Consider the following 25,722-nt stretch of genomic DNA (forward strand, 5'->3'; position numbering starts at 1 on the left):
TCTAAGATGGTGGAAAGGCCCTGTATCTGTGCTAGCCGAGATAGTAGCCACTAGTCACCTGGGGTTACTGAACACCTAAAATATGGCTACCAAGGAGCTCATTGTTTAAGTTTATTCCATTTTAGCTAATTAAAAATTAAATGGTCACATTGAGAAAAGCAGCCCTGGACTTTCAATTCAGTGCTTAGAGCACAGGAACTTTAACAAGATTCCATTTTAAACACAACAAATTCAGACAGCCTCTGTAAAGAGAATGTGGGAGGACATCCTTGACATAAAATGTTTGCTCTTCTGAGGGTTTCAGTGCAGATGTTTCCATCTCAAATGTTCTTTAACCAGATTATGCCTGCATTTTACATCTCAGTCTTTACTCTAATTTCTTCTAAAGAAAATGCAGACCTAGCCTTACATTAAGACTTCCCAAGATACCTATAGGGAAAAAGGGTGAGGATAAGGCCAAGGGGTCTTACCCTGCCAAGGCTGGCAGATGAGTCAGAAATTGACTAAGGAGAGAGAAAAGTGTGGGAGGGAGAGAGTTACTGAGCAGGGAGGTAGTAAGGAGAGAAATAAATCAGACCGACAAACAAAGGGCCGGTTTATCCGAAAAGAATCGCCTGTATTTGGGAGATTATGTTGTTAGGGAACTCAGCACAGAGAGATGGATCTTTATGAAGCCATCGGAGTCAGAGTGCCGCAGAGGCCTGGTTTTCATTATCACCAAATGGTTCTCTCCTCGCTGGATGGGATGTGGAATTGAGATATTGAAGCTCTGTCAGAAGATAATCCTCTTTCGTGTATCCTAGAAGTGCAGTCTGCCTCCATAGGAGGAATTTCTCAGAGAAATTGCAGAGGCCACTCAAGAAACCATTTCTTATGGTAGGCACTGCCTTCTGCACTTAATTTGGCCCTTGGATTTTTCATGCCATTTCTTGCCACTACCTCAAGACCAAGCTGTCTAAAACTTGTCTCACTATTGGGTCTGTTTTTGTTGTTGTTGTTGTCTTTTTGAGATGGAGACTCGCTCTGTTACCCAGGCTGGAGTGCAATGGCGTGATCTTGGCTCACTGCAACCTCCAGTTCCCGGTTTCAAGCGATTCTCCTGCCTCAGCCTCCCAAGTAGCTGGGACTACAGGTGCGCGCCACCACGCCCAGCTAATTTTTGTATTTTTAGTAGAGATGGGGTTTCACCATGTTGGCCAGGATGGTCTCGATCTCTTGACCTTGTGATCCACCCACCTCAGCCTCCCAAAGTGCTGGGATTACAGTCATGAACCACTGCAGCTGGCCTGGGTCTGTTTAAGACCAGCCACTAACCCGGGTGGAAAAGTTTTGCCCATTCACTGTTCTCCCCAGCAGAGGTATCTTTAGGAAAGTAAATTGGTAAGTTTTACTCTCTCTCAATAATAAATATGTTATTATTTTTTATATAAAAATAAATTATTTGTAAGACAAAACGAAAAATACAAAACCTAATTATTCCCCATTTACTAAATATGACTGCACCCGAAGTGCTAAACCCTTCAAAAATATAATCTCTTGACCCTATTTTGGTGACTAATAGCATTACTAACATTTTATAGATGGGGAAGTTGAGGCTTAGAAAGAGAAAGTTACTGATCCAAGGTTTCACAGCTGGAAAAGGGCAGAGAAGGTGCATGTGGCTGCCTCCCAAGTCATTGTTCCCTACAATGGATGCTGTGTTTTCATAGCTGAATGCAAACTTCAAAACAACCCTAAATAATGGGAAGCAAAGGCTAAATAAATGAAGAGGCTTCTTTTCATACTAAGCCATTCTTATTTCAAGGTTATCTTTTTGAATAGCTGTTCCTCTCTTACCCACTATCTCAAGTCTTTCTAAGACAATGTTTTGGAAATGCACATCCACAGGATTGGGTCATTTTCTCCTGTGGCAGCACAATGCTTCTTGCTAAAACTTCTTTAGGAAAATGGGCATCGTTTTCTTGTTCTTGCCTAATAATAGCGTATATGTACTCATTATAACTTATAGAGCCATTTTGTGATAAGGTACCCATTATGGAACACGTGCCATGTGCCAGGCGTTTAGACCCATCGTACCTGGTCTCACAACCTCTCTGGAAGAGATTTACTAGCTTTGATTTGCAGATCCTTAGAGAAGTTAATTGGCTTCCCTAGGTCCCAGGGTAAAAACATGGCCTAGGCAGGATTTAACACTATTTTTTCTGATTCCAAAGCCAATGCTTTTGAAATATAATGTGTCAACTTCTAAGTTCATGTCTACTTGCAGCCACCATGTGAAGTGAGAACCAGTGGTAGGAACAGGCATGCACTCTGTATGCTTGACCACCCTGCTTACCTGTCTACTCAGTGACAGCTGTGCTTGGTCCCAGACGCAAGCACGAAGCTCAGAAAGTGACCATTGACTCAAACCAGGAGGCCTTTTCTGCTGGCTTTGCTCTGCTGGGGCATGACTCTTTGGGGTATGTCCTAGACAAGGACTGCTGTCTCACACCTATCTTATTTGATATCTACTGCAGGTCACAGAGACACGCACTGGGCCTCTGGGCTGTAACAGCTATGACAATCTGGACTCTGTGAGTTCCGTCCTTCTGCAAAGCACGGAGAGCAAACTGCACCTTCAAGGTAGGAAGCCAGTGGAAAAAGTGGGGTCAGTTGGGGGAAACATCATGGATGTGATATGTGGGAGAGGGGATCAGGAGGGATGGAGTGAAGTGAGAATAAAGAAGAGGAAGCATAGAAAATCTAATGAAAACTGCAAATATGGAAATTAGACAGTTATGATACCGTGTATACATATATATTTAGAATTTTTTAACATATGCAGGACAGTAAATTCATGATTATTAATTAGTTTTCAGATAGTAAGGAAATGTGAGCTTTAATTAATTTGTATTTATAAATATCTACATTTCTTTGGTGTCAGTATATGCTGTATATGTCAAGTTTATGTTTGGGGCTCCATATACATTATTTTAAAGAAAATATATCCTTTAAAATAGTAATTTCATCCTTATTAATTCACATCATAAAAAGGAGAGGAGATTGCAGGGAAAAGTTGAACAAGGCTTTAAGTACACATAGCACTGTTTTTAAAAAGCATAATGTATTATATCAAAAAAAGTAAGGATTTTAATTTTCCACATGTGAAGACTAAGTGAATTATGTTGCATTAATACAACATAATATTAAACTGGTACTGATGTTTATAAAGAATTTCCAATAATATGTAAAAATAATTTGATATAATGTTAATAAATAAAAGGTTTCTGATGGAATGGGTGGCATGATCTTAATAATTTAAAGAGATAAATAAAAATAGGCCGGGTGCAGTGGCTCACACCTGTAATCCCAGCACTTTGGGAGGCCGAGGTGGGTGGATCACGAGGTCAGGAGTTTAAGTCCAGCCTGGCCAATATGGTGAAGCCCAGTCTCTACTAAAAATACAAAAATTAGCTGGGCGCGGTGGTGTGCGCCTATAGTCCGAGCTATTCAGGAGGATGAGGCAGGAGAATCGTTTGAACCCAGGAGGCCAAAATTGCAGTGAACCGAGATTGCGCCACTGCACTCCAGCCTAGGCGACAGAGCAAGACTCTGTCTCAGTACTAATAATAATAATGGCCAAGCGCGGTGGCTCATGCCTATAATCCCAGCACTTTGGGAGGCCGAGGCGGGCGGATCACGAGGTCAGGAGATTGAGACCATCCTGGCTAATGCGGTGAAACCCCGTCTCTACTAAAAATACAAAAAGTTAGCCAAGCATGGTGGCAGGCGCCTGTAGTCCCAGCTACTCGGGAAGCTGAGGCAGGAGAAGGGCATGAACCCGGGAGGCAGAGCTTACAGTGAGCCAAGATCACGCACCACTGCACTCCAGCCTGGGCAACAGAGCAAGACTCCACCTCAAAATAATAATAATAATAATAATAATAATAATAATAATAATAATAGTAATAATGATGTAGCAAGAAAATATGCCCAGGTATTAGAAGAGCTTACTTCTGGATCTCTAGGTTACTGATGATGTATTTTAGGCATCTAGTTTCTTTTCTAACTTCTCTACAATGATCATGTATTAACTTTAGAGTCAGAAAAAAAATGACATGCTTTAACTTTGAGCAGACTAAAAATGTGACCTTCTAGAAAGGTATATGATAAAGGTGATTCTGAATGTCAGTGGGAGGAAGTTGGGTTGAGACTGGCAGGTAAAGCTAAGAGGAGACTAATGTGACTTTTATTTTCTGGTTCCTTTTGGCAACTCTTTGATTCATGCTCCCGTTACAGAAGGTGGTTAGAAAATATCTTCTGTTTTCTAACATGCATGGAGGGCTTGGTAGTGTCACTTGAGGGCAGTGAATGAAAATCCCTCAGGGAAATTCAGGCCAAGAAAGTGGTTTACTATTAAATAACAAAACACAACACACTAGAAACTTAAATACATGGAGGGTAACCCTGCCCTCTTTAGCAGAAAAAAGAGTAGACAGAAAAGAGTAGCAGAAAAAAGAGTAGACAGAAAAAAGAGTAGACAGAAAGATTTACTAATGCCTGTTAAGAAAGTAGATAAGAAAGACAGATCTTCCTTGTGTGTGCCAGGGTTTTCAGTGTGTTAGTTCATGCGATACCTGTAGAGACTGTGTGAAGTGGGAGCCAGGATTTGAATCCAGGCAGTGAAGCTCCAGTCTGTGTTTGATCACCCTGCTGTGCATACTGAGGGTGGGAAGATTGTGAGTTATAAATGACATATTCCTACCAAGGAAATTACTGAGATCTTAGGGACATTTAGAGGTTGATTTACCTGAAGCCAATGAAGCTTAAGGTTCAAGGATTCTGCACCTTCCAAGTACCCACCTTTTCTCATTCTAAATACACACTTGATTTCCTATCTAATTTTGAATTTATTTTTTAAATAAAACAGCTATTGTATAAGACTTATGTTCTCCAAAATCTAGATCTGCCATGATAACATTATTAGAAGGATGCTATGAATGGAAAGGGTGGTAGCAGGCCTACTGTCCTACCCTAGATGGGTTAGAGTACACCTGGAGGATTGGATCCGTGTTTGAGCATCACACTCCAGGAGGGATGTTGAGAAACTGCAGTTTTTCTTGAGAAAGTGTTTTACTATGATAAATAGTAAAAGAAGGTTAAATTGAAGCAAAAATTACTTGCTGCAGGTATCTAAAAGGCTGCCTTGCAGAAAAGATAATCAATCCCATTAATATTAATAAAATGGACCAATCCCAATCTAGTAGGAAGGGAGAAGTTACAAGGATCCCAGCTTTTAACTCAATGTAAAATGGATCTTTCTAGTACACATTTATGACCAAATCTGGAATGATCTGCTGAAGGATGCAGTCACTCCCTGTTATCAGAGAATTATAAGTAGATTGTATTTGGTGCAAATGTTATAGAGATTATTTAAGCATCAGTTAGGTTGGGTGATTGAGGCAGGTGGTTTTAAGTTCTTCTCAACACTGATTCTAGGATTTTATGAAAATGATGAATTATAAAACCTTTATTGAGACTAACTACATGCCAAAGCCAATACTAGACCCCGGGCATATTATCATAAATCAGTTCAAGTCAACAAATATATTTTTTAAAGAACTCATGTTGGTAATGAGATAGACAAAAAAAATAAAGTCGTGAACAAGACAGACATTGTTTCTGCCCCAAGGAAATATACATTCTATTAGAGAAGATGAGCTTCAAACAAACAAGAGTAGGCATAATAAATTTTAGTGGAGAAAAAGTATAAGGTTTATATGGCACGAGATAGCATAGGGACTTAATGTACCAGGGAGTCAGGAAAGTTTTCTGCCAAAAAGATATATAGGATAAGACCTGAAGGATGAATAGGAGGACAGAGGCATGGATAGAGAGGCAGACAGAGGATCTTTATGAAGGGGTATTCAAAGAAATAAGAAACTCATGTGAAATTAAAGCACAGACATCAATGGTGAGAAAGACAAGATAATCTTTCAAGTCCTAGAAGGCTTCTGCAGCACATTAATGAGTTGAAAGTTAATTTGAGAGCAATGGATACCATGGAATGGTTTTTTAAAAAGAAGTAGCATGAAGAGATTGATATTTTAGAAGATCATTCTGACTCTTGTGTGGACAGTTAATTAGAGGGAGTGGATTAGAGTTTGGTGACATTTAGGGGGCTACTACAGAACTCAAGAGGAAATGCCACGGATTTAGACCATGGGGGTACCAGTTGAGATGGACAGAAATGGAGCAATCCCAGAGTTACTTAGGAGGCATTATGACGAGGATTTAGTGAAAAGACCATAAAGAATTTAGACAATTGGGTGAATGGCTTGTGGGGATGAGATAGAAAGGATAGATGGGCAAGTATCTATGACTCAAGATAATATATAACCTAATAGTCATAATAAAATAAGACATGGCATTATGGGGATTCAGAAAAAGGAGTGATTCATTCTGTCCAGATTCATTCTGTCTAGAGGAGTCATAGGAAAAAAAATATCTGAGGAAGTATCATATTCTCCTAGTGGAAGGCAAAACAAAAGTACTTCTAAAATATAAGACAGATTATCTCATGATTTTTGAGTGAGCTCATATTTATTCAGTAGGATGCAAAAAAGACACTAAGTATAAGAAAAAAAGGCTAATAAATTGGATACATTAAAATTATAATTTATGTTCATCAAAATACCATTAATATTATAAGAATATGAGCCATAGAGTGGAAGAAAATATTTGTAATACATGTGCCTGACAAAGAACACTTATAGAATACAGAATATACATATTTTTAAAACTTCTGAAGTCAAAAAGAAAAAGGGAAATAGTCTTGTAAGAAAAGAAAATGAATGAAAGACATGAACAAGCACTTCACAAACAAGAGTGTCGAAATGCCAAATAAACACTTAGGTGCTCAACTCTCCTAGTCAGGAAAAAAAGTGTAAATTAAAGTCACAATTTAATATAACACAGCAATGAGCATGACTCAAATCAAAAAGACTGACAATATCAAGGAGGGACAATGTGAAGCAATGGGAACTTAGGCACATTGCTTATAGGAACACAAATTGGTATAATCACTTCGGAAAATTCTTGGCAGTATCTACAAAAGACTGCACGTGTCCTTGGTCAATGACCCATCAATCCTGACTCCTATGAAAACATGCTCACCGGAAGACATAAATGTTCACAGCAACTCTATTTCAAATAACTCCAACTGGAAACAACCCAAATGTCCATCAACAAGAAAATGGATAAATAAATTGTCATACATTCATACAATGAGCTTACCATACAGAAATAAGAAAGAATAAACCACTGTTTCATACAACAATATGGAAGAATCTTACAAACACAGCATTGAGTGAAACAAGTTAGATGTAAATGAGTACAGGCTGTGGGATTCTATTCCTAGATGGGTGAAAACAAAGTAAAAACAAATACACGGTTTTAGGAGTCCAGAGAGTGTTAACCTTTAGGGAGAGGAATGGGGTAGTGGCTGAAGGGGTGAGAGACATTTCTGGGGATATTGGTAATGTTCTGTTTTTTAAATCCGGTTGGTAATACATGGATGTGTTTGCTTTGTGAAAATTCAAAAAGCTGCACATGCTTTATTTGTATGTATGCATTTCTGTGTATACAATACGTATCTATTTAGGTTTTATTTAATAACATGTCCCATGTTGACATCCTCTGCAAAGAAAGAACATGAATAAAGGGCAGAGGCATGGGAAAGTGGGAGGTGGTTCAGCCCAGCTGGAGGACAGGCTGCATGAACTGAGGTGAGAGGAGCCAGGAATGACAATAGATATTATTTTTTTCAGTGCTTCCTCATATGCCAGAGATTGTGCTAATTTATTTTTATTAGATTTATTTTTGCTTATTTATGTATATCTTTAACTTGTTTTTATTTTATAATTGTATTTATTATATTTTTAATCCTCAACATGATTCCCATGAAGAAGGCATAAATAACATTCCCATTTTTGCAGGTGAAGAAACCAGGGCCTAGAGAGGTTATTTAATAAGTGGCTGAGCTGCAGTTTTAACTCAGCCTAACTTCAAGCTTCTTCAAATGTGTTTCCTCTGTATTTCTCTCTTCCTCTTCTCATCCCTTTGAATGAGGCTGGGAGGGCAGATTCTGCAGAAGCCTACTTTGGTGGATTGAGAACAATATCAATGGCACTCTAATGACTTTCACCTTGTGATGTTTCATGAAATGTTTATTAAAACAAGGCAAACGTAAAGCAAAATAGAAAAAAAAAGAAAGAACAGGATTTGGAGGAGATTAGAAATGAGAAAGAAAGCATCATGAGAATGATCAGAGGCTATTAGTAGTCATAGCAGTAACAGCTCAAATAGTGGTAATAACACTAATGGCATAATGATACCTTCTTATTTTCATACTTCTCTTTCCAAGAAGCCCATTGAATGTTTTACCAACATTGTCATGTAATTTAATCTAGTATCCATATGGTGAAGTATACAGGGAGCAAAGCTGTGCCTCAGTAGCTCCCTGATGTGGAAAGGGATGCAGAGAGAATATTTTGCTGAAATCTGTGGATGATACAGAAATTTATTCTTTCATACATTTACTCATTTATTTATTTAGCAATATTTACGGAGCACCAACTGCATGGTCAGGTATGTTTTTAAAGCCAGATATACAGCAGTGAATAAGATAAATGAATCATTTTTGAGCTTATGATTGATGTGTGGGTATGGCAAAAGCAGACAATAAACAAATAAAAAAACTTCTTTATAATCAGAGAAATAATGAAGGAGCAGGTCATGTAGAAACTTGTAGACTATGGCAAAAACTTTATATCAGATTTTACTCTAGATGCAATGAGAAGCAATTGAAAATTTAGGCAGAGAAGTAACTTGACCTGACTTAGATTTTAAATAGATAACTACAGCTATTGAGTAAGAAAGACTGTAGAAGGCAAGAACAGTTGTAGGATATCAGTTGTTAGGAGGCTGTCATGTTTATCCAGGTGAGAGAACACAGTGGCTTAGATCATGATAGTTGCAATGAAGGTGGTGAGAGGTGACTGAATTTATGGATGAATTTTTAAGGTTAGCCTGACATGATTTGGTAATGAACTCAAAAGTATTTGTGAGAGAGAGAAGTCAAGGATGACCCCAAAGTTTTGCCTGAGCAACTACAATGGTAGAATTGTCACATTGCTATGATGAGACTGGTAAGGACCAGTTTTGATGGGACATGTGAAAATGGGTTCAAACCTAGTTGAGCTGGAACCTAAGTTTGACAAGTCTATTCGATATTCAAATGTAGATGTTGAGTGGAAGCCATTTGAAAGGTAAGAGGAGAAAACTGAAAATATAAATTAGGATATAAATACTATTTAATTATCTGAGATTGAGCAAGATTACTTTGGGAGAGAGGGTAGATGGAGAAAAAAAATCAGTTATTGTGCCATGGAGAAATTAATATTAAAAGGTTGCGATGATAGAATGATAATGAGGAACAAGAAAAGGAAGCTGGAGAGTGGCCAGAAAAGTAGGAAGAGAGACGAGAGTATAGAATCTTGGATGTTATATAAAGAATGTTTTTCAAAACAGGGACAGCAGTAACTGCGTCAAATACTGCTAATAGTATAATTAAAGTGAGGACTGAGAACTGAGTATGATATTTAGCAACACATGGGCCACTGATGACAAAGGATGTTTTCAGTGGAATTCTGGGGGTGAAATTCTGGAGCAAATTCAAGTGAAATTCAAGGGCAAACTCTACAGAGTAGTATTACAGTAAATGGCACAATAGCTTAAGGTGATCAGGAGTAAAGTGATATTTTTCTTTTCTTTTTAATATAGAAGCAACAAAACTTTTATCTAATGTTGAGAATTATTCTGTAGAGAGGGAAAAATTGATACTGCAAGCAAGGGAGGAATGGTTATACAATCAAAGTGGAGCAGGCAAGAGTGAATAGGGTCTTGTGCATAACTGGAATTATTTGCCTTCGATAGGAGCACATATTCTTCGCAGAGAGGGAAAGGAGAACCTGAGATCAGAGGCTAGTACAATTTGCACAGGTGATAATGGAGGCATTTTCTTGATCTTTATTTCTTGATTGCCTATCATAGATTTTAAATTGTATGATTTTTCAGATTTTAATACCTCTGAAATTAGAATGCTTTTTATTATTGATGATGTGTCTTAGTTTAATTTGGCAGGGTATTATTTTCTTAGTATACATAAACGAGTGGTGTGTTTTATAGTAAATATCATCTTAGATTTGTAGATTCAGTGTCATAAGGTATTTCCCCTGAAAAATTGAGTGAGGTCATTAGCTTATTCCCAATTTCCAAAAGGTAAGGATGAATGCAAGGAGGATAGAGATCATTAGGAGATGGGAGGCTAGGCCAGGGAAGGGAGATGGGGTCAAAGACCACTAACTTGAGGTATCGTCTGCCCTGTGCCTGAATCTCCAACAGGGCCACCCGAGACTTGTGTTTTGAGAGCCTTCTCCAAATCTTCACATTCAAATGGTCTATCTGGTTTCTTGGTCTTAAATCATTTATCTTCCTTCTCTTCATCCTCCTCTTTTTTCTTCTTCTTCCCATCTTCTTCTTCTTCTTTGACCTTTTCTTTTTCTGTCTCTGCTTGAAACCTCAGCTCCTTCTAGACTAGAAGATTTCCTATCACTCATGCACCCGGACTCTCTTCATGCCTAAAATGACATCCTCACTCTCTTTTACTGAATGTGGCCCATCTCTCAATGCCAAGCATAAATGTCCCCTCATCAGAATCATTCCTTCTCCACCCTCTGCCTTGGTTCAGCTCCTCGTCTCATCATTTCTCCCTTCCCCAGATCAGTACAATGAGGGTCAAAGCAGGCTTCTTGTTCAGATCTCACTCCTGCTGATCCGTTGACTCACAGCAGCCAGCGTGATCTTCTTAAAGCCAAATCAGATTCTCGCTTCCCTCCTCACAGTCCTTCACAGCCTCCGTGAAAGTTTTGGTATACAGTTTAGATTTCTTAACTTAACACCAGGCTGTTCAAATGCAAGCCTTGCCAATCTTCTTGGCTTTGCCTATGCTATCACCCAACATATACCATATCCATGCTCCAGGCCCACGCCATTTCTTACATTTCACTACAGGCATCTTTTGAAAACTATTATTTTTATTTTTTTATTGCCCTGCACTTTTACACAGCCTTTTTCCAATTCCTGAACTGTTCATCTCTCTCAGGTAAGCTTCTCTAAACTCCCCTCCCCAGGCCATTAGATGGTCTGCACAACTTCTTCTCTAGGAGTTGCCACACAATAGTATCATCATCCTTTTATTAATCTGACTCTCCAATTATCCTAGATTCTTGTTTGATAAGAACCATCTCTCTCTCTGGCACAATACACGGAGACTGATATATAGACACTGCTCAAAAGATAGTTGCTGTACGACTGTGTGAATGAATACATGAATGAATCACTCAGCCCATAGTGAACTCTGTTTTCTTCTTTGAACCCTTACACTTCTTATCCCACATGATACTGGATTCAGTTCAACCTAATGACCATTTCCTGAGGGCCTACTGTATGCCATTCTCTGTGCTACATTGCATGCACAGCATTCTTCAAAAGGGCATGTGCTTTTGCTATTGCTTTGGATGTTACATCTTCCAGGAAGGGTCATACCATTGAATTCTCCAAATGCCACCTCTTCTGAGAAGCCTCCTGGCTTCTTTTGCTTCTCTGACCTTCTACATTATGACCATTGTCACTCTCTTTCTTATCTAAGGAGATACAATGTAGAATAGTGGTTTCAAGAAAAGGCCCTGGAGTCAAACGGACCTTAGTTCCAGTACTAGTTCTACCATTTGCTGGCTGAGAGGTTTCAGATAAGTTACTGCAGCCTCTGAGCCTCTATTACTAACTTACTTCCTATGGTTGTTGTATTATGCATGTAAGAATATACATTATGTCTGGCTCAGATTAAGCATTAAGAAAAGTTAGGTATTATTTTTACCACCTCTATCAATGTGTTACTTGCAAAATATTTGCTTTATTTATATTTGCATCCTCCATGGCATATGTGCTTGGCCAATATCAAGTGCTCATTAAATATATGCTGAATGAATAAATGCAGTGTTCCTTACATAGTCAGGAACTCAGCAAATCCTTCCACAAAAAACCACAGCAAGTATTTATGGTGTGCCAAATATTAAGAACAACCACTGTGTTAGTCAAAGTGGAGGATCACAGTCTAGGGGATTAAACCAAATACATATACATAAAAAGTGTACTCGGCAACTTTAAAGATAATCTCAGTTTGATCAGTTTATTTATGAATCAATCGAGTAATTAATATTTTTCTCAATGGATCTTTATTCAGTATACATCAGTTCACCCCTTTGTATTAATCTTCCCAAGTCATAGCCTATTAGGACTGACGCTTGCCTGAAATCACTCCATGGTTTCCCCACATTCGTGGGGTCCCAAATTCCCTTTCTAGCTTCAGTTCTAAAGCCCATTGGAACAATGGAGGTGGGACTTTCCTAGAAGAGGCAATGATAATAACCAACACGTGCAATCACGCAGATTATCTTTTCTCCAACTCACCCTCTTCTTTCCCATTCGTCTTTGCTCAGCAGTATCCTCTACCAGAGATACCTTGCATTCCCATCTCTACTGAATGGCATTCTACATAGTCCTCAGGAACCATTTAAAATGGTATCTTGCATGCACACATGCACATACACAGGACTGGATTAAAATGTCCCTCCTCTCATCCCATTATAACTCTTTGATTACCCCTCATTTACAGTATGATTTTTTTTTTATTTTACTCACCTTGCAACATATTCATTTATGTTTAGTTTTCTATCTTTTCTATTAGATTAGAGTATAGGCCTCTTTAAAGGCAAAGATTTTTCCTTGCCAATGTTACATTTCATAATATTTAATGTAGTGCCATGGGTATAGGAATTATATATAATATATATGTGTGTGTGTGTGTGTGTATACATGTACATACATGTATTTGCTGAATTGAGTTTTTGAATATAATTGGTGCTGGAGTGACAGTGGAAGATAATGAGATAAGGAAGATTAGGAGGAAGCGGAAAGGAAAGAAAGGAAGAGAAAGAAGTGTGGAAAGAGAGAAAGGGGAGGGGAAGTGAAGAACGGGGTAGAGGGAGAGGACAGGGCAGAGCAAGAGGAGCAGTCTGATGAAGAGTAGTGTCGGTAATCCCATTTCTCAGTAGCTAGACGTCACAGATGGAGCGAAGATGACTATTTTCAAAATCATCTTGCAACAAGTAGTAGAAAAAGAAAGTGTAGGAGAAATGTTTAAAAATAACATTTTTTTGAGATGCTATCCTTCTTAGACATTGAGCTTATAACCATTAGCCCATTTATCCATCCCACCAACTAAGAGTTAGGGATCATGCTCCCCACTATACAGATGAAGAAATTGAGGCTCAAAGAGGATGAAAAGACAGAGAGTGAATAGGTCTCCTTTTTCTAAAGCCCCTTCCTCTCCCACACGTCCATCACTTTATGTGGCCTTGTAACCTCAGGGTGATACACTAAGTGATTGTTGCCAGTACCTGGTCTCAGCAGCAGCTTTGGGGTGAATCATCTTTGTTAGGAATTAGTCTAGAGTCACAAGCAATGGCTCATGCCTACAGCCTCTCTTGTCCAGTTAGCAGGGACCTGGAGGCACTAATGGGAATTTATGTTCCTGGCTTCCTGTGGCTCTGCCGATGAGGCCCTTTCAATGAAAGAGCAGTGCCTTTCGTGTCTTCATGAAAAATGAGATTACTGATTTCCACCCAGCTAGCTGCATCCAACTGTTGCTTTTACTTTATGAACATAGGAGCACCTTGTTCTATGCTCGCCAGAGGAGAAGGATTCTTCTCAAGAAGAAAGGGATTGAAGATATCAATCAAAGACTCAATCAGAAACCGAATAGAATGAGGAGGATGGGCAGAGGAGATTTAATTAGAAATCGGATAGAATGAGGAGGATGGGCAAAGAAGATTTGCTAGTGATAAAGAACTTCGACTAGTTAATTAGGCCTCTGAGCTTCCTTAGGTCTTTTAATCTGTAAAATGGGAATAAGAACACATGTATCTCAGAGCTATTGTTCTTCATTTATTTGGAAATCACATAGAAAGCACCGGATCTAAAAACCAAGAAGGTTCATAAAATAAGAATACTAACAATAACGGCTATTATTTGTGAGTAATTTTCATGTGCTAGGTATAGAGCTCATTTCTTTATATGAATATTTCATGTAAACCTCAACAGTCTCATTTTTCAGATTTGAAAATTGAAACTCACAAAAGTTAAGTAACTACCTTTTAGAGCAGGAATTTGAACCCAGATCCACTCAGTGCTGGTATTCTTAAACTCTACATAATTTTGCTTCCCAACCTGGGGCATATATATAATAGTCATGGTTTTTACTAGATCAGGAATTTATATAGCCCTTTCCATGTGCCAGCACCATAACCTTTCTAGGTTCTGCTATTTACTTTAGACAGTCTGTGATTTTCCTAAAATTACTTGCCAACTTGTGTAGGTGTGACCGATTTCCATAATTATTCTCATATTCTGAAATGGATCTATAACCGGAGAAGACAAAAAAACCCTAGAATAGATGATACTAGGCTTTGCAGCAACCCAGGAGTATATGACTATAAAAAGAGCTGCTTCTGACCTACAGAAACCTGGAATCTGGAGGGAACTTAAAGACTCAGACTTGGGCAGGAAGGAGTAGAGAATTCTAAGCAAGCACAAACTGATGGGGTGTAAACTGATGCTGAGAGAAGGAGTATCAGGGAGTTACTTCTTGGTATGTAGCCATGTGGGGCTATACCTTTCAAATAAACTTGTGGCCAAGTACTCAGCATGGAAATCGTGAAAGATAAATGGTTGATGTGGCAATTTGGTCTATTTAACAACCATGTCCCATTAGATTCCTTGTCGATCTCATTGATTGTGCAGAAATGAGGCATCAGGATGGCCAAAACCTAAATAAGTTACCCATGATAATTAGTTTATTGACTCCATGGAGATATGGTGCCTGTTTATTTTTTAAGATGATTGGGCCACTTCTTATCTTCTTCCTAACAACTTACCTTAGAATTAAGCTCTCCTTTTGCACTGTCAACAAAGCATTTTTAATGTGCCTCTATTATATTCCAGATACATTCTGTCTTGTCTTATGTGTACAATTGTACACATCTGCCACTAAATTGTAACTGAGATCGCTGAGAGGAGAAACCATATATGCTTTTTCATTTGTTCATTATTTGCTTCTCTTTCTCACAGTGTTTAGCTTATAGTAGGTGCTCAATAAATGTTTACGGTTTAAAGTTATTTGAACTGTCGAATCGATTTGTTTTGAATCTTATTTGTTTATTGTTGCAAAATATACACAACATAAAATTTAACACTTTAATCATTTTTAAGTGTTAAATTTAGCAACAGTACATTCACAATGCTGTGCAAATATCCTTACTATTTCTACAACTTTACACAACCCCCAAAACAAACTCTATACCCCCTAAGCAGTTATTCTCTATTTCCCCTTCCCTTCAGCCCCTGATAACTACTAATCTGCTTTCTGCCTCTATAGATTTGCCTATTCTGGGTGCAGTCTGCCCTCTATACCCTTGAGTTCCATATCCGTGGGTTCTGGGTCTGTGGCTTCAACCAACCAGATAGAGACTATTTAAAAATTAATAATTATAATACAACAATAAAAAGTACAAAAAGTTAGTACAGTGTAACAGCAGTTACATAGCATTTACATTGTATTAAGTATCATAAATAATCTAGGGATTATTTAAAGTATAAAAAAGGATATGTGGAGCGTATATGCAAATACTATGCTATTTTATATAAGGGACTTGAGCATTCATGGATTTTGGTATCAGAGGGTGGTGGGAGGGTGGGATTCTAGGACCAATCCCCTGCAGATACCAAGGGATAACTGTATTTCAAATCAATGGAATCATACAATATGTGGTATTTTGTGTCTGGCTTCCTCCATTTTACATTTTCAAGGTTCATCTATGTTGTAGCATGTATCAGTACTTCATTCCGTTTTATTCCAGAATTAATACTTCATTGTATACATATACTACATTTTAGTTTTTCATTTATCCGTCAATGGACATTTAGGTTGTTTCCACCTTTGACTACTATGAATAGTGCTGCTATGAACATTCATTTACAAGTTTTCGTTTGAATGCTTGTCTACAGTTCTTTTGAATATATACTTAAGCGTAAAATTGCTGAATCATATGGTAATTAAATTTAAAAAAGATTTGGTGTAAAAATAAGTGTATTTTGTGGCAGATTTCATTATTACATTATTGTTCATTTCCTCTAAGAGGATTATATACATACAGTGCATTTCCATGTGACTGGCAGCACTGCACTGTGGGAGGCTCTGTGACTTTCCATTTTAGTGACATTGGCCTTGTCCATGCGATTTGCTTTGGACAATGGAATGTGAGAGACATGGTACATGACACATTTGGGCAAGACACTTTAGGAGACATTGTCTGGCATGGCTTTTGCTCTTTTCCCTTTATCATGAGAATGGCATATTCCTGAAAAAAGCCTGCACCTTTAGCCTACATCTGAAATGAAGAAGACATCTGGAGCAGAGCCAAAGCACAGCTGACACGAAATATGAGCAACAAATCAACCTTTGTGGTTATAAGCCACTGGGATTTTGAGGTTATTCGTTACCACACAGTAATTTAGCAAAAGTGCCCTAATATTAAAACACTGGATTAAATAACATAAACCACATTTGTTTACTGCAGGACTTCTCAGTGTCTTGACTGTGCTAATATGTATTATGAGTCTAAAGAGGTGAATTAAGTACAGAGTTTTCTGAATGTATTTGGGTTTGGGCATATTTGCAGATTTGTGATTCTGTGGCATACAACTTGGCAAATGCTGGACCATATATACTATTCAGGTTCAATCCTGTACAAAATGACTTTCCCAAACTCTTCTACCATTATAAAAGTTAGAGAGGTCTTCTTTTTTGTTCCTATGCAAACTCGTGCATATGTATGCACATATTTTATTGTCATTTTACATTTATAAATCTTTTTCTAGTGCCAAACTAGAGCCCCATGAGGCCATAAGCCATGTCATATTCACTTTTTGTATCTCTAGCATCCAGTATAGAACTGGCTTCATAAAGTGGTAAATGAAAGGACTTTCTTAATAGATGTTCAATTGAGTACTTTAATTTTTGCATACCTACTATGATCTAGCACTGGGCTTGTTACCTTGGAAAGAATGCAAAAAAAAGAGATAAAGTTATTGTCCTCAAGAATCATAATCTATAGCAATGGATCCATAACAAATTATTTGCTGAAGTTAGTGGCCAAGTCTTTTAGCACCATTGTTCTCTTAAGAATATCTTTGTGTCTGTGTATTTTTTTACTCAGATCTTTCTGAGCACGTGTCTGTAACTACTGAGATGAAATTTTAAAAGCCTCAGGTCTCAAGCTGTAATATTGTGCAAGAAGATACAGGTTTTGCTAATGAGGGATGGCTGTAGAGATGGGGCATGCTAAACATAGAAGACAGAACCACAGTCCTCTCTGAAACACATTCTGTCTAAAATTGCCTTCATTCAAACACGTACTCTGGGTACTCAGTACTGTGCTAGATGACAGGGGAATGGTAGATGAATGAGCTGTGTTTTGCATTCAAGAAGCTTATAGAGTAGGAGAGACATGAACATGAGCACGCATATGATACTGTAAGTGTCCCATTGGGATTTGAAATATGTGCAAGGTGCTTTTGGTTGCCAGCAGAGAGACTACCTGAGACCACATAAGACTTCCGGAGAAAGGAATAGAAAACAGGGCAAGGTCAGAAAGTAATGTCACTTAAACAACTACCCTGTACTAAGAGCTGCACAAGTGCTATTTATGTTATTTTATTTTCAGGTTCATTGACATATAATTTACATACAGCCAAATATACCCTTTTGAGGTGGACTCTTCTATGAATTTGACAAGCATATTCAGTTATGTAACCCCCACGACAATCAAGATATAAAATAGCTCATTTAATTTTTACGCTAGCTTTATGAAAGAAGCTTTGATAAGAAAACTGGGGATCAGAGAAGTTAAGCCTCTTAGCTTCTTCAAGGTCAAACAGTTAGTGAGAGCTGAAGGCAAAATGTGAACAGGAGAGAACTTGGCATGCTTGGAGAACAGAGATAATGGTATGGCAGGATATAACAAGAAAAAGAAGGGAGATGGGTAAGAGAATAATTTGAAGACATCAGCTGATCCAGGGATCAGGTAGCACAGACTCTTACAGGTACCAAATTTGGTTTGTATCATGACTTCTGTGAAGAAGCTTATATTTAAATTGAACCAACCTCTTCTTAAAGCTTCAAGAACATGTTCATGTTGAAATTTTATGAAATTGAAAAAAAAAAGTATGCTGGCTTCCTTATCCTTGGTGATTTCATAAATTAAGCTATATTATCTTTTTTTGAAGTTAAAATTCTCATTTGGAAGTCCCTCTGGCCCAACCCCTCTAATCGGTATAAATCCTTTCTATTTTTATTTATTTATTTGTTGTCTTATCTCCCTCGCTACAAGGTAGTTTCCATGACAGCAAGGATTGTGTCCTTGCCTTTCCTAGTTCCTTGCCTTTTCTAGTTCCTTGTCTTTTCTCTAGAACCTAGAACAGTGTCTGCACATGATGGATGCCTTATTGATCTTTGCTTGACAAATGAATAAACAACAGCACAGAGCAGAATCATAGAAAAGTCAGGTTGGAAAAAATCTTGATGGTCATCTAGTAGAAGAGTTGGCAAACTTCTTCTGTTAGGAACCAGATAATTAATATTTTAGGCTTTGTGGGCCACATGTTCTCTGTAGCAACTACTCAACTCTTTTATCTGCATGGCTGTGTTCCAGTAAAATTTGTTTATAAAAATAGACTGCAGGTCAATTTGGCTATAGTTTGTCAACTCCTGTATCTGTTAGTATAAGCTAGGTTATGCTGTGCTAACAAACAACTCCTGAATCTCAGCGATTTGCCAAAGTGAATGCTTATTTCTTCCTTATGCTACATGGTGGTCGCAGTAGTACTGTGATTCTGCTCCTCCGATGGCCCCTATCTGGAACATTGTTGGACTTGTAAAAAGAGAGATTGATGAGCTCATATGTTGTTTTCTATAGCTTTGTTTGGAAAAGACACACATCACTCGCACCCATATTTCATTGGCCAAAACATGTCATGTGAACTTAAGTTTGGAGAGTGGGGATGTGTAGTTATCTCTAAGAGGGGACATTATAAGAAGGAGCACTGAATGTGGGTCAATGATAACCCACCCTACCACCTGCCATCTGAATCTTTGATGGAACCAAGATTTGTTTGTGCCATGTCACCTTTCAAACTCTGCTTCCACACTTCCAGTGTTGGGGAGTCCTCTGCTACCAAAGCAACCTGCTTCATCCTTTGAAACGTCTGATTGCTGAAAAGGTGATTTTATTGTGCTGAATTCCATATACCTGTGTCTTTCACCTAAGGATTCCAAATCTTCTTAAGATCCTGCAGAGCAGATGATTTTATTTACAAACACAAAAGATTACTCTAACCAGGAGGGGACATTTCCGAATTCTTATATCAAGGAAGCAGGAACCCACTCACCAACCCCCAGGTAGCTGCCTTTCTTCATTTTCCAGAGTGTAAATGACCCATCATGGAGACAGAGCTGAACTTCTGAATGAGATCATAGCCTTTTCGCCCTTTCTGCACAGTTTCACCCGGTGAATTATTGTCTTATTTTCATTCCACTCCAATGAGCTGTCAGCGATGGATACTGTAATTCACAGCAATAGAAACACAAACAGATGGGTAATTGACCTGCATGCCTTCATTACACTGAAGTTCAGCATGGCTGTTGGAGCCATAAAGTCCTTTATCTGCCAGTCTGAAATCCCTGGGCTTTCACAAGGAAGGGGATCAGGCTGACTTTTTGCAAAAGGTGCAGTCCTTGCTGTTGTTCTCCTCACCTTGTGCATTTCGGAAATGGACAGAATTTGACAAGCAGAACTTAGTGGTACAAGACAACAGCTGGGGCTCCTATAAAGCTCAGAGATATCTACAGGGGGCACATTCTGATACAAGAACAGGATAGAAAAATATTTATATTCAACTAAAATAGAACCTGTGTTTTTTCCTTCTTCCCTTGGCACTGTAAGAAATCGTGTATTTAATATCTAATGAAATAGGTCAGAAAAGAGCAAATCCATCAAAAATACCACTGTATTAGGTAATTAGGATATAGAATAAAATAAAATAAAGCTTACCAAAAACAACCTATGACAATGCATGGTCTTTGCCTTGAATAAGAAAGACTTAGATTGACCCAAATTATGCCCTCTGCTATGGCATACTGAGTTCACTTTCTTTATCTACCTATTCAGACCATGCTCATGTTTCAAGATTCAGCCCACATCCCACAGCCATTACAAAGTCTTCCATATTCATTATTTCCAGGCCTATTTTCTTTCGTCTTCATAATAGATCACTGACTTATTCAATACTTGAAATACATTTATAAAAACCTACTATGTGCCAGACACAATACTACTTTTAATGTTTTAATCATCAATCAAGGACTTTCTTCCCCGTTCTTGAATTTTTTTTTTTTTTTTGCTTTAGTTTTCAATATCTGAGTAACCTCTCTGTTTCTTTAGGAGGTGGGAAGCATGCATTAAACCTCTTATTTCCTCCAACAATTCCTAATGTACTACTTGTTAAAAGGAGAAACAAGCTGAGTTCCTGTCAGCAAAAGAGCAGAATCAAAGTCAGCGATGAAGATTGGGCTATAATCTTCAGGTCTTAGGTTCACCTTCAGCTTCTGTTGATTGGATCTTCTTTCCCAGTTATCTTTTCCAGATATTCTTCTTTCCCCAGCCTCACAGAGCATGGTCAGTTGATCCAGGTGCCTGCTAGCAATATCATCAATGTTGTTGAAGGTCTCCAGAGATCCAACTTGAGGGTCCCCTAAAGTTCTTCTGTTACTTGAGTACTCCCAGTGGTTGAAACTCAATAACACAGTGAGCCCCATTTTTTTCCTGAGTCTCAGAATCGCATCTTATAATGAATAAAGATCTTTCTTGTACTATAAGAAATGCTATTTCCTCTAAGGAGCTCACAGATTTCTGCTTTGTGTCACCCTTGCCTTCAGAATTTTGATCTCTTGTGTGCAAGTACTCTTTCTCTTCTTTTCTAGGGAACTTGTAAGCAAACAAACAAAAGAAGACGAACCTTAGTCAGAAAGAAATGTGAGGGCCAAGTTGATTCTCAGCTGGAAGGAGTTCTATGCCCGTGGCCTTTTCCATGCTCTTCCCGCTGTCTAGACTACTCTTTCTGTGGATCCCTCATCCCCTAGTCCCCTTGTATCCATTAGGTCTCAGCTTAAATGCTACCCCCTAGGAGAGTGGAGAGTGCTTTTAACACCCCTAATCCAGTCCATGCTGAGTTCATTGTTCTTTCCCTGTGTTCCCTGAAAAACTTGTACTTCTCATAGAATACTGGTTTCATTGCATCCAAGCAACTAGTTTACATCTCTCTCTCTCTCTCTCTCTCTCTCTCTCTCTCTCAGTAAACAGTAAGACCTACAACAAGAGGGAGTTGTCTGCCTCATTCACCCTAGTATCCACGGCACAGCTGCCTGACACATAGTAGGGCTTCAGGAATATGTGTGAAAGAAGGGAAGCAGAAAGATGGGAAGAAAGAAAGGAAAGATAAATGGGAAGAAGGAAGGAGGGAAGAAAATGAGGAAAGAAGGAAAACAGGAAGGAAGGCAGGAAAATTAATAGAAGAAAAATGATGGAGTGATTAAAAACGAAGACCAATAATAATTATTTTAATCCTCATATAAGAAAATGCATTCTTAGCATGTTTTATACTGGCTCAAATGGTGCTATTCAAGGAGGATTTTTCAAGAAGGGTTCAAGTTTGGTCCAGGTAATGAATGTGATCTGATATCTAGTTAAATGGAGGGCAACCTAACATTTGTTGAACACTTAATTATGACAGTGTCTTGGTCTGCTCAGGCTGCTGTAACAAAATTTCACAGACTGGGTGGCTTACACAAAAGGAAATTATTTGTCACAGGTCTGGATGCTGGGAAGTCTAAGATCAAGTACCGGCACATATGGTGTCTGGTGAGGGAGGGACTGCTTCCTGGCTTGTAGACAGCTACAAGCTGTCTCTTCTCCCATCTCTTCCTTTTCTTATAAGGGCACTAGTCCCATCACAAGGGCACCACCCACATGACCTCATCTAAACCTAATGACTTTCCTAAGTTTCCGGCTTCTTATACCATGGCATTGCAAGTGAGGGTTTTGGCATATGAATGTGTGTATGCAGGGGATGGGGAGCGCAAACATGCAGTCCATGGCAGCCGAGTTGTGGCTTAAGTTTATGCCTTTTCTCTCTTCGTTAGTATACAAGGAGATTGGGGTTTCAACCTCATAGGCAAAAAAAAAAAAAAAAAAAAAAAAAAAATCCCTGAGTTTCAGGGGGTATAAAACATTGCCAGAGGTCTCAACTGTGCTGGAGCCACCACAGGGATTGTAAGCCAGGTCACCCTCGAGTGTGTCAGAACTCAAGTTGAATTCCTAGATTGGAGTCCTGGTTCTGTTACCTTAGTTGTGAGACTTTGGCCAGGTCACCTGATTTTTAAATTCTAACACCTCAGAAGCCTCGTGAGACACCTTTCTTTTCATCTTGGAGAAGGAAGCATTTAAAGTTCAAAGAAGTCAACACTTCCTCCTTGCAGGAGGAAGTGTTTAAAGTTCAAAGTTCCTTTGACTGTTAGGGTGCAGTGGCTTATGCCTGTAATCCCAGCACTTTGGGAGGCCGAGGCAAGTGGATCATGAGGTCAGGAGCTCAAAACCATCCTGACCAACATGTTGAAACCCTACTCGGGAGGCTGAGGTAGGAGAATCGCTTGAACCCGGGAGGTGGAGGTTGCAGTGACCTGAGATTGTGCCACTGCACTCCAGCCTGGTGACAGAGTGAGACTCGGTCTCAAAAAATATATATATATATATTTATTTGATCAACAAATGAGTGCCTGGAGCCTACACTGGGCTTGACCTTAGTTTATACTCTGGGGACCCTTAGGGGGCAGACAGGTCCCTTCTTCCCTAGAGCCTACTCTCTAATGGGGATGATAGAAAAACTATTAAAAATAAAACAAATTCAAAAGATAATTTCAGCCAGGAATTAATCCTATGAAAAAAATTGAAGATGCCTTTTAACCTGGGTCTGGGAGGGTCTGGATTATAGGACAAGGGATCAAGCAGAAATCTGAGGAGAGAATATTCGGTGCACAGGGAAACGCAAGTGCAAAGATTATGGGAGGAACAATATTGATGTGTGTATTGCAGGTACGGAAAAAAAGGCAGGGTTTTTCTGATGTATTCTGAGTACAGAAGAGAATATTAGGAGGTAAGAGGAAGGAGGGAGGCAAGGAAATAGAGATATCCCATCATGTGACACAGAGAAAGAGAAATAATATCTCAGCACACAAAGACTGTATACAAGCTACAAAAAATATTGTGAGATGCACCTGTCGAAAGTGAATTGAAAGGAAAAAGAATGAGGCACAAATCAGGAAAAGAGAAGGAAGACATCTTGGGTGTTCCCACATATACGTTGCCCACATGCTCTGCAGAACAGTGAAACATTCCATTTTAAATTATAACAAGATTATTTTAATATATAAAAAGATTGGGAGAAAAATATTCCATATGTTCAGTGTGGGTGAGTTGATGTTCAAATAAAACTCTCAACTATTGCCTGCCTGGGTTTTCTAAGGCAAAATTTATATGCTTGGCAATAACAGTAGCCCTTTTCTCTCTCATTTTCTCAGTTTTCTTTTCTCTCTCTCTCTTTCTCTCCGTGTGTGTGTGTGTGTGTGTGTGTGTGTGTCTGTGTGTCTGTGTGTTGTGTCTTTGGGAACTGTGGGGACAGAATATTTCACCGCAGCCGGCAGCTGTATATCTTTCAAACAGTGGTTTCACAAGCCAAATCCACCTCCAAATTATTTATGGTTCCCATTGAAGCAGGCAGGATTCAGGCGCCCATGTAGGAGGTCAGCACTGGGCCTCTTTGTTGGACACAGGCCATCAGGAGACGACTCTCTCTGTGACTGCTGTGTGAACCTCCGCTGCCGTAGAAATGGTTATGTAACTTTAAACAGTAATGACATTTTACAGAAAAGTGCTTTTTAATTGCTATGTCTTCATTATTCTCTTTCGAAATTGCCCAGGAGATTCTGCCTCCAAGACAGCTCGGCATGTTCTGAGTTTCCATTTTTAAAGAACAGCCAGTTTTGTATTTTAGCTGCTCCCAGAAAACCCCCAACCCCAAACTTCATCTGTTTTCAGTTGCATTAAATGGGGTAGGTAATACTGCCTTTTGTATCCTTGCCAAATGGAAAAATGATTTGACGCAATTTTCTATAAATGCTCTCCCCAAATTCCTTTTGGGCTGGGACCAAGAATAGAATATTTTATCCCCTACAGAAGGGAGAAAGAAAATGATGAGCAAGCTAGAAAAATAGAACTGAGAATATAGTCTGTAGAGTTCCTTTAAGCAACAGAAACTTAACCCCGATCCATACACCCAGTTGCCTATGGGGGATTGGGATCAGCTAAAAATAAATTTGGCTCTAGAAGAGAAAATGGTGATATAGATAAAATGACTAAAAGAATTGTAGACTCAGAAAGAATTGCACACTCTGAAAGAATTGTAGACTCAGTTCAGAAGGGACTTTATTCTTGATTTGTTTTACCTCACGTTTTGGTATGTGTGTTATGCCCTTGTACAGTAGCCCTCCCAAACAGTCACTCAAACCCATACGGACTCATTGCTCATCAATGTGGAGCTCACTCAGTCTCACAGCAGCCCATTGTTCAACTGTATAGCTTAATCTGCTAGAATCCCTTCCATGCATATTGACATATACACCTTTCTCAACAGCCCTGTCACCAATGCTGGTTCAACAGGCACAGAATTCTAAACCCTCCTGCTTATCAAAGCTCTGCAAATATGTGAAGACTGCCTTTTGATTACACACCCACACCTGTTTTTCTTTCATTAATCCTGAAGGTTTTGTTAAACCTTTAACCACTTTAATCAGAGGAGTGGCATCATCATCAATATCGTCATCGTCATCACATCAAAAATAAGAATAGATAACATTTATTGTTTGCTTGCTATGTGCCAGGAGCTTTTCCAGATAATTAGTAGGCATTCTTTCATGTAGTCCTCTCAATAATCCTTGTACATAGATACTAAGTGGAACCTAACAGGCAGGCTGAATATTTTGCTTGAGATGACTTAGGTAGTAAGAAGAGGAGCCAGTGCAGCCCTGCCCAGGTTATTGACCACAGCATGCAGTGCAGCCATGCCCAGGTTTCTGACTACAGCATGCAGTGCAGCCATGCCCAGGTTTCTGACTACAGCATGCAGTGCAGCCATGCCCAGGTTTCTGACTACAGCGTGTGGTTTCCTGCCATAAGGCATGCTGGAGGAATCATCTTCTTTCCCACAATGTCCCTCTGAAAATATTCTCTTTTAGCTGCCATGTGAAGACAGGTTGAAAGGATGGGGCTTATTTAAGTATATATAAAACCTGAAGAAAATGGAAAAAAGATAAAAATCTAGAAACAACTGTGAATA

The 25,722-nt window shown here is 38.9% G+C and overlaps 1 protein-coding gene across 1 annotated transcript in view; it reads left to right on the forward strand.

Annotated features, from left to right (window-relative positions):
* Window positions 1-25,722, forward strand: part of BRINP1 (BMP/retinoic acid inducible neural specific 1) — a 203,421-nt gene that overhangs the window by 128,745 nt on the left and 48,954 nt on the right. Inside the window, exon 5 of the mRNA XM_520219.7 lies at window positions 2,517-2,622. Within this exon, the coding sequence (XP_520219.2) occupies window positions 2,517-2,622 (106 nt within the window). The remainder of the gene's footprint in view (window positions 1-2,516; window positions 2,623-25,722) is intronic.

This window comes from Pan troglodytes, chromosome 11 (assembly GCF_028858775.2).
Source record: "Pan troglodytes isolate AG18354 chromosome 11, NHGRI_mPanTro3-v2.0_pri, whole genome shotgun sequence".
Classification (NCBI taxonomy): Eukaryota; Metazoa; Chordata; class Mammalia; order Primates; family Hominidae; genus Pan; species Pan troglodytes.